The 18522-nt window shown below is 41.9% G+C and overlaps 1 protein-coding gene across 2 annotated transcripts in view; it reads left to right on the plus strand.

Annotated features, from left to right (window-relative positions):
• Window positions 1-14163, plus strand: part of Prdm10 (PR/SET domain 10) — a 150386-nt gene extending 136223 nt beyond the window's left edge. For both annotated transcript variants that reach the window (XM_045145074.1, XM_045145075.1), the window contains 2 exons: window positions 3489-3592; window positions 11050-14163. In XM_045145074.1, coding sequence (XP_045001009.1) covers window positions 3489-3592; window positions 11050-11226 — 281 coding nt within the window. In that variant the 3' untranslated portion in view covers window positions 11227-14163. The remainder of the gene's footprint in view (window positions 1-3488; window positions 3593-11049) is intronic.
• The last annotated feature ends 4359 nt before the right edge of the window (window positions 14164-18522 follow it).

The following is an 18522-nucleotide window of genomic DNA, read 5'->3' on the forward strand; positions in this document are numbered from 1 at the left end:
TCTAACATGAAGGAAAGATCCTGGAACTGAAATACTTTATTAGGAAAACTTCCAAAATCATGCACAGTGAGAACAGTAGAATGATCCTACTATGCCCTTCATTCAGCTTTAACAGTTGTAAAATCATGCCCAATCTTTTCTTCTCCTTCACTCTTACCACCTGCCAACTGGGTAATAACCACCCTATCTTTTTTTTTTTTTTTATTAATTAGTTTTGTACTCAGTGAATACAGTGAAGTTGGTACCATTGTTAGCCTCCTCCCTGCCACCCTGGCCCGTCCTTGTTGGAGTATATGGGTCGTGCATTGTGGGGTTAGCCCTTAGTTATGGGTAGGAGGAAATGTCTCTGTGTATCATGACCCAACATGTGGCTCTGACATTCTTTCTGCCCCCTCTTCTGCAAGTTTCCCTGAGCCATGTTGGGTTCATTTTAGGTCTGCTTCAGTGATGAGGTGTTGGGGGCCTCTGTGTCTCTGGATATCTGATTTGATAGGAGTTGATTGTTCTCTGTGTCAATCTCCTTCACCCTTGTGCTGGTACCAGGTTCACCAAGAAAACAGCACCCTTACTTGTTTCCCCAATTATTCTTAGTTTCTACTGGGGCCCTTTTCAGGTATGATGGGGTGGTTCTCTCCTTAGGATCTGTGTCTATCTTTCCCAGGAAGGTGCGGCACGGTTAGACGGTTGCCATCTTGACCAGAAGTCTCCATCCTGTCATCTTGTCCATCCTATCATTTTGTCCATAAGCATTTTAATATGTATCTAAAATAAAAAGGCCAAGCATGGTGTGGTGGTACATACCAATAATCCCAGCACTTGAGAAGTAGAAGCAGAAGTGTCAGGAGTTAATACTATATAATGAGTTTGAAGCCAGATTGGGCTACATGAGACCTCATCTCAACAACAAAAATAAATAAATAAATAATAAATAAATAAATAAATAAATAAAATGACTTGTTGCTAGGGATCAAATCCAGGACCTTGCACATGCTAAGTATATGCCTGAGTTTCATCCCTTGTCTAAAAGACCATTTTTCAAAAATACAGATTTGTTATAATATCACATCTAAAAATATGTTTCCAATGTCCAGTTAGTGCTGATATTTCTGTGATTATCTGAGATGGTTTTGTAAGTTATGTGTTCAAATTGTGACCCGAACAAGGGCCATACATTATCTTCTGAGCTTCTTTTGCTATGTCTTCACCTTAAGCTGAACTTTCTATGTTGAGGAAGCTGGGTCATTTGTCCTATAGTTTCTACATTCTGGATTTGGGTGCTGGCATCCTCATGTTATCACTTAACATATTTTCTTCTGCTTATAGCCTGGCAATTAGAATTAGAGTCTTGGTCACAGTCAAGTTCAGTTCTTTCTCCCCAAGATACTCATATTTGGTATGGGCTGCTTCCACCATGAAGGCATATGATGTTTGGCTATCTTTCTTTTTGTGATGTTAGAAACCATTGCTATTTACTCCTTAGCTCCATTATTTACTTTGTCAGAATTCCTCATTCCTCTTAGTAGACAGTAGTGTTTAGAGACTACCTACATGGTGCTAGGGGAAACTTTGTTACTAATTTGCCTTGGTAACACTGGTAGTAAAATAAAGTTCAATTTGCATATAGTTGTGATTTGAATTCAGTCTGATTATAAAAAACCAAAAGGTAAATCTTTTTTGAACCTTTTATATTTCAAGGTTTAAAAAATGATTGAATGTGGGGCTGGAGAGATGGCTTACCTGTTAAGTGCTTGCCTATGAAGCCTAAGGACCCCAGTTTGAGGCATAATTCCCCAGGACCTACGTAAGCCAGATGCACAGGTGGCACATGCATCTGGAGTTTATTTGCAGTGGCTGGAAGCCCTGGCACACCCATTCTCTATCTGCCTCTTTCTCTCTCTATCTGTCACTCTCAAATAAATAAAAATAAATGATTGCATGAGCTGGGCGTGGTGGTGCTCGCCTTTAATCCCAGCACTCAAAAGGCAGAGAGGTAGGATGATCACTATGAGTTTTAGGCCAGCCTGAGATTACAGAGTGAGTTCCAGGTTAGCCTGGGTATTAGACTGAGACTCTACCTCAAAAAATCCAAAATTTAAAAATAAAAGACTGAATGTTTATATTTGTGACTATTTAGAAGTCACATTTGAGTAGGGAGGCAGGAGTTGCTTCTGATATTTCTCACTCTGTACTAGCCTCTTCTCATGTAATCCATTCTTGTCAGAGATCCACTCATTCTGTCAAGAAGCTATCACATCATAAGACTCTTTCAGCAAAACTTTGGGAATATCTCAGTGGAAATGTGGTCACTGATAGGTATGGATAGTTCCAAAATTAGGATAGTTTGACTTCGGAGTTTTAATTTTATTTTTGCCCTTTTTGGGGATGTAGCGCAGTGAGTAGAGTGTTTGCCATGCTTGCATAAAGCTCTGAGTTTGATCCCCAGCACAACATAAACTGGACAGTGGTGGCATATGCCTATAATCCTAGTACTAGAGAAGTGGAAGCAAGAGGATCAAAGGAATTCTTGGCTATATAGCAAGTTCAAGGCCAGCCTTGCATACATACATCACTGCCTTAAAAAAAAAAAAAGGTATAAGCCAGTAGTGGTGGTGCATACCTTTAATCCCAGCACTCGAGAGGCTGAGGTAAGAGGATCACAGAGAATTCAAAGCCACCCGAGACTACATAGTGAATTCCAGGTCAGCCTGAGCTACAGTGAGACCCTACCTCAAAAAAAAAAGAAAAAGAAAAGTTGTGATCCTTCTGCTTTGGCCTCCTGAGTATTTGGATTACAGGCCTGTGCCACCAGCTCTATTTAGGAGCTTCTGCATCAGATTTTTGACTTTATGATGTGCAAAAGATAATCATACAACCATTCTTGCTTTTATTTTTGTTTTTAGATGTTTGGTTTTGAGATGGAGTCTCACTATGCTGCCAGACTGGGCTAGACAATTCACCTACCCCTTGAACCTTTCCCAGGCTTCAGTGATCCTCCTGTCTCAGCCTCTTAAGTAATTTGCCTATAGGTGGAAACCATCATACTTCACTTTCTTCCTTTTTTTTTAAGGTGGTGTCTCGCTGTTGTCCAGGCTGACCTGGAATTCACTATGTAGTGTCAGGGTGGCCTCAAACTCATGGCAATCCCCCTACCTCTGCCTCCCGAGTGCTGGGATTAAAGGCGTGTGCCACCATGCCCTGCCCATCATACTTCACTTTCAATACAGTATTATTCAATACAGTATTATTCAGTAATTTCTATCAGGTAGTCAGGCTATGGGTTGATGGTTTTGCCCAGTTGCATATCTGAGTTGGTCTGGCTAAACTATATTTGACTGGACAGATGTATTAAATGCATTTTTAATTTACTGTATTTTCAACCTTTGATGTGTTTATTGGGATGTAACCCCATAATATAAATAAAGAAATTTTGTTTCTAGAATTTGTATAAAATTTGAGACCACTGAACATTGTTTATTTCCTCATTTTAGCATCTGAGATTCAAATGATGACACTTCCCCCAGGTCAGTTTGTTATAACAGACAGTGGTGTGGCAACTCCTGTTACTGCTGGCCAAGCAAAAGCTGTGACTACGGTAAGCTATCTTGACTATGCTGTGTTATGGCTTTTGTCAGAGTGTCTCCCCTTTACTCCTTCCCTCCCCCCCCATGCTCCCTCTCCTCCTCTCTTTTCTTTTTTTTTTTTTAATATATTTTTATTTATTTATTTGACAGAAAGAGAGAGGGAGAGAATGGGTGTGCCAGGGCCTCCATTCTCTGCAAATGAACTCCAGACACATGCACCACCTTGTGCATCTGACTAACATGTGTCTTTGGCTTTGCAGGCAAACTCCTGAACCTCTAAGCCATCCCTCCAGCCCTTTCTTTTCTTTTTCAAATATTTTATTTACTTATTTGAGAGAAAGAGAAGAGAGAGAGAGAGGCAGATAGAGAATGGGCAGACCAGGGCTTCTAGCCACTGCAAATGAACTCCAGACACATGTGCCACCTTGTGCATGTGGCTTATGTGGATCCTGGAGAATCAAACCTGGGTCGTTAGGTTTCACAGGCAAATGCCTTAACTGCTAAACCATCTCTCCAGCCCTCTTCTCTTTTCTTGACAGTGCTGGGGATGAAACCCAGGACTGTGCATGCTGAGTATGTGCTGTGCTACTGAACTACCTCCCTGATACTCCCCCTTCTCCCTTTCTCTCTCTTTCTTTCTTTATGAGAAACTGACTGATAATGGACATCCCAGTGCCTCTTGAAGCTGCAAACAAACTCCAGGCACATGGACCACTTTGTGCATCTGGCTTCCCATGGGTACTGGGGAATTGAGCCTGGGCTGACAGGTTTTGCATACAAATGCTTTACTGGACCATCTCCCCAGACCTAATTTTTTTATTCTATTTTTATTTTATTTATTAGAGAGAATGGGCATACCAGGGCCTCTAACTACTACAAACAAATTCCAGATGTATGTGCCACCATATGCATCTAGCTTACATGTGTTCTGGGGATCAAACCTAGGTCCTTAGGCTAGACAGGCAAGTGCCTTAATCACTAAGCCATCTTTCTAGCCCTATTTTTATTTTTATTTTTTATTTTTTGTTTTTCACTATAGCCCAGATTGACCTGGAATTTACTATGTAGTCTTAGGCTGGCCTCAAATTCATGGTAATCCTCCTACCTCTGCCTTCCAAGTACTGGGATGAAAGGTTTGTACCACCATGCCTGGTGAATTTTTATTAATTTATATTTTTTAAATTATTATTTGTGTTATTATTATTTTGGGTTTTTGAGGTAGGGTCACATTCTAGCTTAGGCTGACCTGGAATTCACTATGTCATCTCAGGGTGGCCTCAAATTCTCTGTGTTCCTCCTACCTCTGCCTCCCAAGTGCTGGGATTAAAGGCATATGCCACCATGCCTGGCTCAAATTTTTATTTTTTTAATTTAATTTTTTTTTTATTTTCTAAGATTTTATTTATTACAGCCAGAGAGAGTGAGAATGGGTATGCCAGGGCTTCTAGTCACTGCAAACGAACTCCAGACACATGTGCCACTTTGTGCATCTGCTTACATGGGACCTAGAGAATCAAACCAGGGTCCATAGCCTTCACAGGCATGAGCCTTAACTACTGAGCCATCTCTCCAGCCCCAAAATATTTTTATTCATTTATTTGCAAGTAGAACAGTAGAAGGGAAACAAAGAATGGGTATGCTAGGGCCTCCAGCCACTGCAGATGAATTCCAGATGCATGTGCCACTTTATGCATCTGGCTTTATGTGAGTACTGGAGAATCAAACCCCAGGTCTTTAGGCTTTGCTGGTAAGTGCCTTAACTACTGAGCCATCTCTGCAGCCCTGAAATTTTATTTTTTTTATTGATTGGTTTATACTGGTTTTGTTGTTGTTTCACAGCAGTTGATTTAAAGGCTGTGTCTTTACTGCTTTATCCTCAATGTCTTGATTAGGAGATCAGACCATAGCAAGTGCTTAATGAATATATGTTCCTCTCATAACTATATCTGCCCTTATTCTTGTCCTCTTGTGTACTTTTGGAAATATGAATCCTCAAAATTAATAATGCTTACCTGGGAGAGAATAATATAATGAATCACTAATGGTGGGCTTTTTTTTTTTTTTTTTTTTTTTTTTGAGACAGAGTCCTGCTGTGTAGCCCATGTTGACCTGAAACTTGTGGTGACCCTCCTGCCTCAGCCTTCTGGGTGCTGGAGTTGTGGTCATGAGCTACCATGCATGCCAGCTACTACAGAACAATGTAAATAATTCACTCAAGGAGAAAAGCATTACCATAAGTGATCATATTTAACTTGGGCAGGTATAATATTGATTGTGTCTGCTACCTATGATTTTATCTTCATGGGTTTATGCTAGCTTACCTATAAATTATAAGACAACAGAGCCCATAAATTAAGAAAAATACTCTTGGGCTGGAGAGATGGCTTAGAGCTTAAGGCGTTTGCCTGTGAAGCCCAAGGACCCTGGTTCAATTCACCAGAACCCATGCAGTATGCAGTGGCTGGAGGCCCTGGTTTGCCCATTCTTCCTCCCTCTCTGTCTCTCTCTCTCTGCCTTTTTCTCTCCCTTTCTCCCTCCATCCATCTCTTTCTCAATTAAATAAATAAAAGTTTTTTAAAAAGGAAAGAAAAGAAAAGAAAAATACTCTTGGAGCCGGGAAGATGGCTCAGCAGTTATAGGAACTTGCTTTCAAGCTTGCTGGCCTGAGTTCAACTCCCCAGCTTCCACTTAAATCCCCATGCAAAAATTGTTGTAGCCAAGAGAATCCAGAAGCTCACTGCCAGCTAGGTGGGTGCACATGTGGTGGGGGTGCAGGTATGGTAAACAACACAGGAGACCCTGTTTCAAGCTGAGTAGAAGGAGTGGATAAGCACCCTTAGGATGTCCTCTAATCTCCACCTGGGTATAGTGGAGTTGGTTGGGATTAAGATCCTAGGCTGAGAAACAGCCACCTCCTTACCAGAGGAGGAAGCACATGAGAAGCAAATCACAAACAGAGAGCTGCTTGGGGGCAAGGATCCAGGACATAGGGCCCAGCATGGATCAAATGGATATTTAGCTCTTTATTCTTATTTTTGGACAGGCTTAAAAAGATTGCCTGAGTTTTCCTCTACAATTTCCTGTTATTATAAAATATCCTGAGACAATTACCATACAAAAGCAAAGGTTTGGGCTGAAGAGATTGCTTTATGGTTAAGGTGCTTGCCTATGAAGTCTAAGATCCAGGTTTGATTCCCTAGAACCCACATAAGCCAGATGCACAAAGTGGTACGTGCATCTGGAGTTCATTTGCAGTGGCTGGAGGCCCTGGTGCGCCCATTCTCTCTCTCTCTCTCTACCTTTCTTTTTGTCTCTGTCTCTGTCTCTCTCTCTCTCAAAAATAAATAAATATTTTTTAAAAAACACATACACAAGATCCTTATAATAGGAGGAAAGGATGACACCAAAATAAAAGAGAGACTAATTGAGAGGGTGAGGGGATATGCTGGAGAGTGGCTTTGTGAAGGGAAAGTAGGGGAGGAAAGGGAATTATGGTTTATTATCTATAATTATAATAAAAAATATGTTAAGGGCTGGAGAGATGGCTTAGTGATTAAGACACTTACCTACAAAGCCCAAGGACCCAGATTTGATTCCCCAGGACCCACATAGGCCAGATGCACAAGATGGTGCATGCGTCTGGAGTTCCCTTAACTAGCTAGAGGCCCTAGCATGCCCATTTTCTCCCTCCCTCTTTACCTCCCTCACAATCTCTCTTTCTCCCTCTCTCTCTCTCTCTCTCCCTCCCTCTCTCCCCCCCCCCTTCTTCTCTCTCTCTCAAATAAATAAATAATTTTTCAAAAAGACTTTTTTAGGGCTGGAGAGATGGCTTAATGGTTAAGGCGTTTACCTGCAAAGCCTAAGGACCCAGGTTTGAGTCTCCAGATCCCACATAAGCCAGATGCACAAGGTGGTGCATGCATCTGGAGTTCGTTTGTGGTGGCTAGAGGCCATGGAGTGCCCATTCTCACATGCTATCTCTCTCTGTCTCACCACTGTACCACCAACGCTGCACCCCTCTCTCTGTCTCAAATAAATTAAAAGAAATATTTTAAAAATATTTACAAAAAAAGTTTATTCAGGTCTTGGCTTTAGAGGTTGATGTCCACAATGGTGTGCTATTGCTTTGGGCTTCTGTCGAGGTACATATGATGGTGGGAGTGCATGGCAGAGCATACCGCTCACCTCTTTAGGCTGAAAGAGACAGAAAGAGGAAAGGGCCAAGAATCTCATTCAGGGTATGCCTTCAATGACGTAAGTGGTCTCCCACTAGCTAAAGGTTCCACTGCCTCCCAATAGTGCCAAAGTGGGGGCCAAGCCTTCAACACATGGGCATTTAGGAGATACCTATCCAAATTGTAGAATCTTCTTGGAAGACCAATTCCTCTTTCTGGCTGGCATATCCTTTTCTTTAAAATTTAACATAAATTAGTGTGGTGGTGCACACCTATAATCTCAGCATTTGGGAGGTGGAAGCAGGAAGATCAGAAGTTCAAGGTCTATAATATAGTAAGTTTGAAACCATCCTGGGCTACATGAAAACCTATCTTGGAAAAAAAAGAAAAAATAAGGCCGGGCATGGTGGTGCATGCATTTAATCCCAACACTTGGGAGGCAGAGGTATGATAGCTGTGAGTTCAAGGCTACCCTGAGACTATATGGTGAATTCCAGATTAGCCTGGGCTAGAGTGAAACCCTACCTCAAAACAAATAAACAAAAAAAGGTTATCTTCTCTGCTTATGAGTTCTAATTACCAGAAGAAAAACGAGGAAGAAAATGAAGGCAATATGAAAGTTCTCCTAATTTTTTTCAGTGTAAGAGACTTTAAGATTGTACTGCTCCTGTGCCTCCCCCACCCATCTGTGTGTATGTTTCACTGCCAGTTAAATCCGCAGCTTCATGCATGACAAGCAAGTGCTCTACCACTAGGCTTCACCCCAGTCCCTTCCTAAACTCTTTAGTATAAATATATATCTAATTGAGGTAGCATATTTTTAATTACTTTATTTATCAATGTTGGTTTTTCAGAGTAGGGTCTTGCTTTAGCTGAGGCTGACGTGAAATTTGCTGTGCATTCTCAGGCTGGCCTCAAACTCACAGCAATCCTCCTACCTCTGCCTCTCAAGTGCTGGGATTAAAGGCATGTGCCATCACACCTGGCCCTTTTTATTCGTTGTTGTTAATTCTAAGTATATATTTATTAAAGAGAGGGTAGCATATTTTAAGTGCTTTTTTATTTAGAATTTTGTAATAACTCAGTATTGTTTTTAATTTTATTGGTCTTTGAAATTTAAATATGTGGGAATCATTGATTTTTGAAGATCTGCCGGCTCTCTGTCTCTTTTTTTTTTTTTTTTTTTTTAATTTTTTGGGTCTCACTGTAGCCCAGGCTGGACTGAAATTTACTACATAGTCTCAGGGTGGCATTGAACTCATGGCAATTCTCCTACCTCTGCCTCCCGAGTACTGGGATTAAAGGCATGTACCACCATGCCCAGCTATTTTTTATTGTTTTGAAGCAGGGTTTCACTGTAGCCCAGGCTGACCTGGAACTCACTATGTAGTCTCAGGGTGGCCTCAACTCATGGTGATCTTCCTACATCTGCCTCCCAAGTGCTGGGATTAAAGGCATGCACCATCAGGCCCAGATCTTTTTTTTTTTTTTAAATTAGAGACAGGGGGAGAGAGAGAGACAGAGTGACAATGGGCCTACCAGGGTGTCTAGCCACTGCAAACAAACTCTAGAACAAACAAACCCGCATGCGCCACATGTGCATCTGGCTTACATGGAACCTGGAGAATTGACCTGGGTCTTTTTGCTTTGTAAGCAAGCGTCTTAACTGCTAAACCATCTCTCCAGCTCAATCTATCTCTTTTTTAATTTTTTAAAAATTTATTTGAGGGCTAGAGAGATGGCTTAGCAGTTAAACGCTTGCCTGTGAAGCCTAAGGACCCCAGTTTGAGGCTCAATTCCCCAGGACTGACGTTAGCCAGATGTGCAAGGGGGCACATGTATCTGGAGTTCGTTTGCAGTGGCTGGAGGCCCTGGCGCGCCCATTCTCTCTCCCTCTCTCTCTCTCTCTCTCTCACTCTCAAATAAATAAATAAAAATAAATTTAAAAAAATTTTTGAAGCCACGCATGGTACTACAAGCCTTTAATCTCAGCATTTGGGAGGCAGAGGTAGGAGGATTGACATGAGATCAAGGCCACCCTGAGACTACATAGTGAATTCCAGGTCAGCCTGAGCTAGAGTGAGACCTTACCTCAAAAAACAAAAGACAAAGCAAACAATATTGGGCTGGAGGATGGCATTGTGGTTAAGGCACTTGCCTGCAAAGCCAAAGAACCCAGGTTCGATTCCCCCAGGACCCACGTTAGCCAGATGCACAAGGGGGCACACGCGTCTGGAGTGCATTTGTAATGGCTGGAGGCCCTGGCGTTCCCATATTCATTCTCATTCTCATTCTCATTCTCATTCTCTCTCTCTCTCTCTCTCTCTCTCTCTCTCTCTCTCTCTCTCTCTCTCCCTCTCCCTCTCCCTCTCCCTCTCCCTCTCCCTCTCCCTCTCCCTCTTTCTCTGTCAAATAAATAAAAATAAAATGTTTAAAAAAAAACAAAATTATTTGAGAGAGAGAGAGAGGCAGGATACAGAGAGCACTCTAGTACAGATACATCAGAGCCTCCTATCACTGCAAACAAATTCTAGACGTATGTGCCACTTTGTGCATCTGGCCTTCCACAGGTACTGGGGAATCAAATCAGGCCATCAGGCTTTATAAGAAAGTGCCCTTAGGGCTGGAGAGATGGCTTATCGATTCAGACACTTGCCTGCAAAGCCAAAGGATCCTGGTTTGATTCTCCAGGACCCACATAAGCCAGATGCATAAAGGGGTGCATGTGTCCGGAGTTCGTTCGCAATAGCTGGAGACCCTGGTGTACCTATTCTCTCTTTCTCTCTCTCTCTCTCTCAAATAAATAAATAAATAAATTTTAAAGAAAGTGACTTTAATCTCTAAGCCATTTCTCCAGCTCCCCAATCTGCCTCTTGAAGAAGACTGTGTCATTTATTTGACTTATTTTGTATAAATCTTAATATTTGATTAACAGACAGCATTTTTCCTATATCTCTAAATTCATAGGTGCAATCTACAAATGACTACTTTTTTACCAAGGAGATTGTCACCGTGATGCAAATGTCTATAGCTTAAGTTCCTCATTATATTACTTAGTGTTGCCTTGAATTACCTTTGTTGTCGGTTACTGTGACTTATCTGTCCTCCCTAGAGATCATAGGTAAAGCATCTCTCATATTGCATATTTGGTTCCTTGCAGCATTTTTTTTTTTTTTTGCATATTCACCTTTCCTCTTCCTCTCCCCTTCTTTCCTTCTCCTCCTCTCTCTTCTAGTTGCTTCTCTACTCCCTTTCAGACTCCAGATTTAAAGAATCTTTTCTTTCTACCCTAGGGTCATTATGTATTATCAGAAAGTCAACCGGAATTGGAGGAAAAGCAAACTGCCCTCTCTGGTACAGTCCAGGTTCAGCCTTCTGCACACAGCGACTCCCTGGACTCCCAGACCACACAGTACATCACCACCAGCAATGGGAGTGGAAGCAGTGAGGTGCACAGCACTAAGCCCTAGCGCTCTCCCTGCAGCTGGGTGCAAGCTCTCACATCATGGCTTTTCTCCCTCGTGAACTGAAGCTTCTGATGCCTCGGCCTTTCTTTAACATTTATTGCTCACTCCAGAGTTGGGAAACTACAGTTTTGACACACATGACAGGGGTCATTTTGCCAAGGTCATTTTTACCAAATTGACTCTTCAAGCCCTTGGGGTTTCTGCCATGGAATGTAGATCTTTCAGGGGAAAGTAGATTTCAAGATGGAGCAATTTTGCCTTGCACTTGAGCTGGATTTCAAGCACACTGACAAGTCTTACTTTCTTGTTGTGATAATATTAAGCGGCATATTGTGTTCATACCAAAGGATATACTAAGTCCATAGTCATTGAACAGAATTGTCATCAAAGGAGGACCATTTCATAGATGTGAATTGGGTCAGGACTGCTTTATGTTGTGCATTTGAATTTTCAGTAATTTAACAAAGGCAGCTTTTGTGGGGGAAAAGTGAAAATAATGAGACAAAATTTTGACACTGGTTTTCTGTCATCTAAATTTGTCTTATTCCTGATTCCTGTCATCTCTCACTCCTCCCCTGTCTCCTATCTTCTCTTTCTTGCCCTACCACCCATATGGGTCTTGCTGTGCTGCCCAGTGTAGGTGAGCTCCTGGCCTCCTCAGGTTATCTTCCTGCCTCAGCCTCCCAGGTAGCTGGGACTATAGGTATGTACCACCATGATGGTGGGTTTTAAACTTTCCTATTTTGGAAAACCCCTTGGGCACTTGGTAGTACTTTCCACAGATGCTGTCCTTGGCAAATCAGACAGAACATGATGGTTCCTACTTTTAGTGTTCCACACGCCTGCAATCCCAGAAAAGGAAAGGTTCCTCAAAGTCAGCAGAATTTAAACCCCTGCATTAACGCTTTGCCTCCTAGTCTCTGGTTGTAGTTGTATTTAAGGAGATACTGGTTGTAAGAAAAAGTACTAGGTGTGTGTGTGTGTGTGTGTGTGTGTGTGTGTGTATGTATATGTATATGTATATGTATATGTATACACACACACACACACACACACACGCCTCACCCCCAGACAAAGAGACAGACGAACTGAAATTCTATTACCATTTGTTGGTAAGGGATGAACTACTTGCTCTTACTAGGCATATTTTTAACAACTCCCCTCCCCCACTGCTAGGGGTCAAACCCAGGGCCTTGTGCATGCTAGGCAGGTACTCCATCACTGAGCTACCACTGCAACCCCTACATTGAACCCTTGTTCACAGCATTCGGTGTATTTTAGTACTTTTAATGCTATCTTAAAATGAACATTCTTTAAAGTTGGATGGAAAGGTGGTCTTTCTTATTTCTAACCATTTTTAACTTTAAATATATTGTAACTCATCCAGACTTTTGTGAGATGACCAACTTCTCACTTAGGGGAAAATAACAATGTGGGACCGTTTGTAATTCATGAGGTAACTGAAGGATCTGAATGAACACTACCCTCTTAGGAGAGGAGACTCAACTTGCTTTGCTAATGGTCTGTGTACTATGTGTTCCTGTTTGGGAATCGTGTTGCTGTGAATCCAGTGGGGAAAAGTATTTCCCTTCTTTTTACTGTATGTCCCAACTGTACCCATAAAACATCTCAAAAGTCAGTAGGTATTTTAACAACTTTTGTTATATACATTTTTAGAATAATTACTGTATAGTGATTTTATCACTCCAGATCAGAAAGATTTAAGTTCATTTCAAATAAAGTTAACAAATTCTTTTACTTTTCTTTCTGAGTGAAAACTGGTTCTATGAATTAAGAAGTATAGTAGCTTCTTTATGGTACACATGGCTTTTTGGCAAATAGGCAGTTCTTTTGAACTGACTTTATTAATATGTAGATATTATACTTTATTTTTAAGACCTTATTTGATAGTTATGTCTAGCAATTTGGGCATTAAGAGAACTTGAGAAAGTTGTCTAAAAATTGTGTGGAAACTGAAAATGGACTCTATGTCTTTGGCAATAAACAGGAAACAATAGTTCAAGAAAATGTTGATCCTGAGTTCCCAAATACATAGTGTGGTTCCCAGAGCACCACCATGTGATGACTGTAAATACCCTAAAGTCTAGTCTAGAGAGGCTTGCTAGGGTGAGGAATTACACTGGACTTCCGCAAAGGTCCAGGTTTAGTTTTTGTAACTTAAATTTGGCATGTTGGGTTCTTTTTAATTTGAACTATCAAGGTATCCCCCCATCTCAGGAATAACCTAGTGATTAAAATAAAAACTAATCACTGAATGGAATGTTCATTTTATACCAGCTATTTTTAAGTTCTCAAATCTACAGAGGAAAATACTGTTGAAGAGCCTTTTCATTTTTCTCTCTTCTAAGTTTCTCCTCTCCTTTTTGTTCTTTACGTGGAATAAATAAATACTATAACTTATGTGTCATCATCCAGAGATGTAAGTGACAATGAAGACAGTTCCACTTTAAGATCAGGCACATTCATCCCAAGGTAATAGATTTCAAAAGGACTTGGATTTGAAGAGATGGCTGATTATTATCCCTTTGAAGACCCAATTTTGGAAAAAATGTGTGTAGCCAATTTTTATATGGTGGTCTCCTCCAAACACCTTGACACCAGAGACTACATTCAGTACAGTGTGAATATTGTGGAGTGGGCTGGATATAGATTTTACATTTGTATTATTTAATTTGTGCCCAGAGAAATGGACATTTTATCATGTAAGATTTATGTTCTTCTGGAAAGACTTTCTGTTTTGATGTTCTTGAATTATTTTCAGACCTGGAATTATCCTTTCAAAAAAAGTTTTAAAATTTCTACAGCTGAAAAGCACTTCATGCAATTGTAAAGCTGACCCAGTGATTGAAAATGTTGACCTTGTCCTGTTATTTAAATGTGAACATTTATTGTACAGTCAGTGAGATATAGTGTTAATAGTCTTGTGCTACCAAGAAGGTGTACAAAATAAATATTTTTTTAATAAATACGTTTATTGTTTGTGTGTGTTTGTGTGTTTAAAGCTACAAGAGCTACTGATACAATTAAACTTCCTCTTTTTCTAAGGATATTTTATTTATTTATGAAAGAGAGAGAAGGGGCACTATTGCCACTGCAAAGAAATTCCAGACACATGTACCACTTTGTGGCATCTGGGTTTAAATGGGTACTAGGGAATTGAACCAGGGCCATAAGGCTTCACAAGCAAGCACCTTTAATCACTGAGCCATCTCTCCAACCCCCCTTTTATAGATAATAACTTGTTATTTATTCATTTGCACATGGGGGGGTGGGCATACCAGGGTTTCTTGCTGCTACAAACAAATGTCCATCCAGCTTTATGTGATGTTGCAGTCAGGCTCTCATTGCTAGAAGTAATCACCCGACCAAGAGAAGCTTGTGGGGAAAAAAAGGTTTATTTTGGCAGACTTGAGGGCAAGCTCCATGATGGCAGGGGTAAATGATGGCACGAGCAAAAGGTGGACATCACCCCCTGGCCAACATAAGGTAGACAATAGCAACAGGAGAGTGTGCCAAACACTTGCAAGGGGACACTGGCTATAATACCCATAAGCCTGCCCCCAACAATACCCTGCCTCCAGGGGGTGTTAATTCCTAAATCTCCATTAGCTGGGAACCTAGCATTCAGAACACCTAAGTTTATGGGGGACACCTGAATCAAACCACCACACCTGGGTATTGGGGAATTGAACCCTAGGTCAGTAGGTTTTGCAAGAAAGTGCTTTTAACAATAAGCCAACCCCCCAGCCCTAAACTTTTTCTTTTAAATATTAAACCTTGCTATATATGGTGGCACATGTCTGCAATCTCAGTAATTGGGAGAGGCAAGAGAACCACCAAAAGTTTGAGGCCAGCTTTGTCTGTATAGTGAGTTTTACTTTAGCCTGAGCTACAGAGTAAGACCCTGTCTCAACCCTCCCTCCAAATTTTACCTTGATTTCTGGTTCCCAATATAGCATTTTTGGGGAGAGGGAGGGTATTACCATGGGAGATTTTATATATGTATGTATATATATATATTTAATTTTTTTGGTTTTTCAAGGTAGGGTCTCACACTAGCTCAGGCTGACCTGAAATTCACTCTGTAGTCTCAGGGTGGCCTCAAACTCATAGCGATCCTCCTACCCCTGCCTCCCGAGCTCTGGGATTAAGGGCATGTGCCACCACGCCAGCTTCCATGGGATATTTTTTATGGAAGTTGTTAATAATAAAAGTTTGGAAACAACAACAAAAAAGTAAAATTAACAAGTAAAAAGGTCATCAAACTGAAATGAGTCTTAGATCCATTGAGAACTGAGGTCACTGGGCAAACAGCCTTCAAAATTAGAGAGACTGGGCTGGAGAGATGGCTTAGCAGTTAAGGAGTTGGCCTACAAAGCCAAAGGATCCCGGTTTGACTCTCCAGTACCCCATAAACCAAATGTACAAGGGGGCACATGTGTCTAGAGTTCCTTTACAGTGGCTGGTGGCCCTGGTCCACCCCCCCCATCTCTCCCTGCCTCTTTCTCTCAAAAAATATATATTTAAAAAAATTAGTGGGGAGGGAGGGAATTACCATGGGATTTTTTTTATAATCATGGAAAATGCTAATAAAAATTTTAAAAAATTAAAAAAAATTAGACTGATAAGCAAATACAGAGAATCACAACTTAATGAGCAGATCAGGAGTTTAAGGATAGTTTGGGTTACCAGGGAGACTGTCTCAAGAAACAAAAACAAGGGCTGGAGAGATGGCTTAGTGGTTAAGGTACATGCCTGTGAAGCCTAAACACCCAGGTTTGATTCTACACGTCCCATTTAAGCCAGCTGCACGTGGTGGCACATGCGTCTGGAGTTCATTTGCAGTGGCTAGAGGCCCTGGTACGTCCATTCTCTTTCTCTCTCTCTCTCTCTCTCTCTCTCCCACACACACATTCCTCGTCTCAAATAAATAAATCTTGTAAAAAAGAACAATAAGCTGGGGCTGGAGAGATGGCTTAGTGGTTAAGGTGCTTGCCTGCAAAGCCAAAGGACCTTGGTTTGATTCCCCAGGAGCCATGTAAGCCAGATGCACATGCATCTGGAGTTTGTTTGCAGTGGCTGGAAGACCTGGGGCACCCATTCTCTCTCTCTCTCTCTCTCTCTCTCTGTCTCCTTCTTTCCCTCTCTCAAATAAATAAAATATTTAAAAAAAATAAACTGAGCATGGTGGCACATGCCTTTAGTCCCAGCACTTGGGAGGCAGAGGTAGGAGGATCACTGTGAGTTCAAGGCTAGCCTGAGACTACATAGTGATTTTCCAGGTCAGCCTGGGCTAGAGTGAGATCCTATCTCAAACACACATACACACACATACACACACACACACACACACACACACACACACCAAAAGAAAAAAAAAGTAAACCAAAACAAAATGTAAGGCTAAAGAAATCAAGACAGTGTGGTATTAATGACACATAAAATAATGGAATAGTATAGACAACCCAAAAATAGATCCACAAAAATTTAGGGTGTAGGCTATGGCCACAGGACATTGAGAGATCATGCGAGAATTGAGATAGAGGTCAGCTCTCTTCTGGTTTGCTTTCATTGTGTGGTAGAAAAGAAGCTAAAAGTTGAACTGATTCATTGAGTTACTAGAAGAGTTAATTGCTGAGGAGCTAAACTTATGTTAGTCAGCAGATGGAAAAATCCCAAAGAGGGAAATGTCCAGAAAGGCCCCAGAGGGATGATAAGAAAGACACTTTAGGCTAAAACAAAGTAAAATGGAGAGCATTGTTAGGATGGCCTAAGTACAGAAATGATTAATATGTAAATTGCCACATCTTGTTTATTCATTTATCCCTCCCCTTGGCTATGAAAACTATAAAATGGAAATAAAATCTCAGCTCCGGGTCAGAGCTTCTTTGGACAGGTATCTCAAGCTCTTGGCCCCAGGTAAATAAGCTCTCCTATTTTCATTCATACTGACATTTTAGTCATCTTTCCAGAGAACTTCTGCAACATCCCTGGAGGCCCCAATGGGATTTTCCTTTGCCATGACCCCAGTTGGTCAGGAAGGGCTGCTGTTCCTGGTCCCTGGAACTGGGAAGCACATGCCCCTGACATAATTGCAGGTGTCCCCTTCCAGGTGGCCCAAGGAGACTGTGAAACCCCAGACCAGAGTTCCTGAGTGGAAGGAGACAAGACTGAGTCAGACATCTAGTCCAGGTAGGAATTCCTTGGGGAGACTGGAACTTGGTATTATGACTAGTCAGGTCTGGAGGAGCAGGCATGGACCGATCCCTACAAGAGGAAGTTGAGCCTTGATGCAGTTCCGAGGTGACAGCCTCTTTCTGTCAGGAACACCAAAGTTATTCTGGTCAGGACCAATGGTATTCTGGTCTCAGTAACTAGCTAGATAAAGACCAATGTTGCTCCAGTCTCTGTAACTAGCTCAGCTGGGTTTATGAATGGGATTAGAGATGAAAAATTGTTTAAACTCTGAATGAATGAGTGAATGAATGTGTGAGGAGGAGATAGTCATCTGAAGTCTATATGAAAAGGGCACTTGATATGAATGTATGAACAAGGATGCATGTGTCTCACAGCCCTGAGGCTGCAGAGTCATTTCCGTCCGGAGCAGCGCATGCGCAGGAAGGCTCTGTCTTTGTATCTGTTCTGCAGCACTAACACAGTAGGAAATTCATTGTGGGGGAAGTCTTCAACCAAGCCCACTGTCCTAGACTGCATGGTCAAAACAAACCATACTTCAAAAGGGAATATTCAGGAGATTGTAATACTAAGATGACACCAGGAAAGTTTAAGGCCTCTGTAAATTAATATGTCCAGCTTTTAATGTTGAATTGCCCTCAGAGAAAACACTAAAAGATTGCAGACAGGGAAAAATGCAAGATTCTCCTACTCTAAAAAGTTATAAAATGCCAGGCGTGATGGTGCATGCCTTTAATCCCATCACTTGGGAGACAGAGGTAGGAGGATCACCATGAGTTTGCGGCCACCCTGAGATTACATAGTGGTTTTTCAGGTCTGCCTGGACTAGAGTGAAACCCTACCTCAAAAAAAAAAAGTTGGGAGGGGCCGGGCGGGAGGCTGGAGCGGCTCCCTCCGCGGGACGGGCGCGGGGACGGCTCGGGGGGCGGCGGCCGGGGCCGGGCCGGCTCGCGCGGGGGGTATGATGACCCGGCGGCGGGGCCCCGGATCGCGTCTCCTCCGCCGCCTCCTCACGGCAGCCCCCAGTCGCGGCTGAGAACCCCACACACCGGCGGTATGGCATCACAGCTGCAGGTGTTCCCC

This window comes from Jaculus jaculus, chromosome 3 (assembly GCF_020740685.1).
Source record: "Jaculus jaculus isolate mJacJac1 chromosome 3, mJacJac1.mat.Y.cur, whole genome shotgun sequence".
Taxonomy (NCBI): Eukaryota; Metazoa; Chordata; class Mammalia; order Rodentia; family Dipodidae; genus Jaculus; species Jaculus jaculus.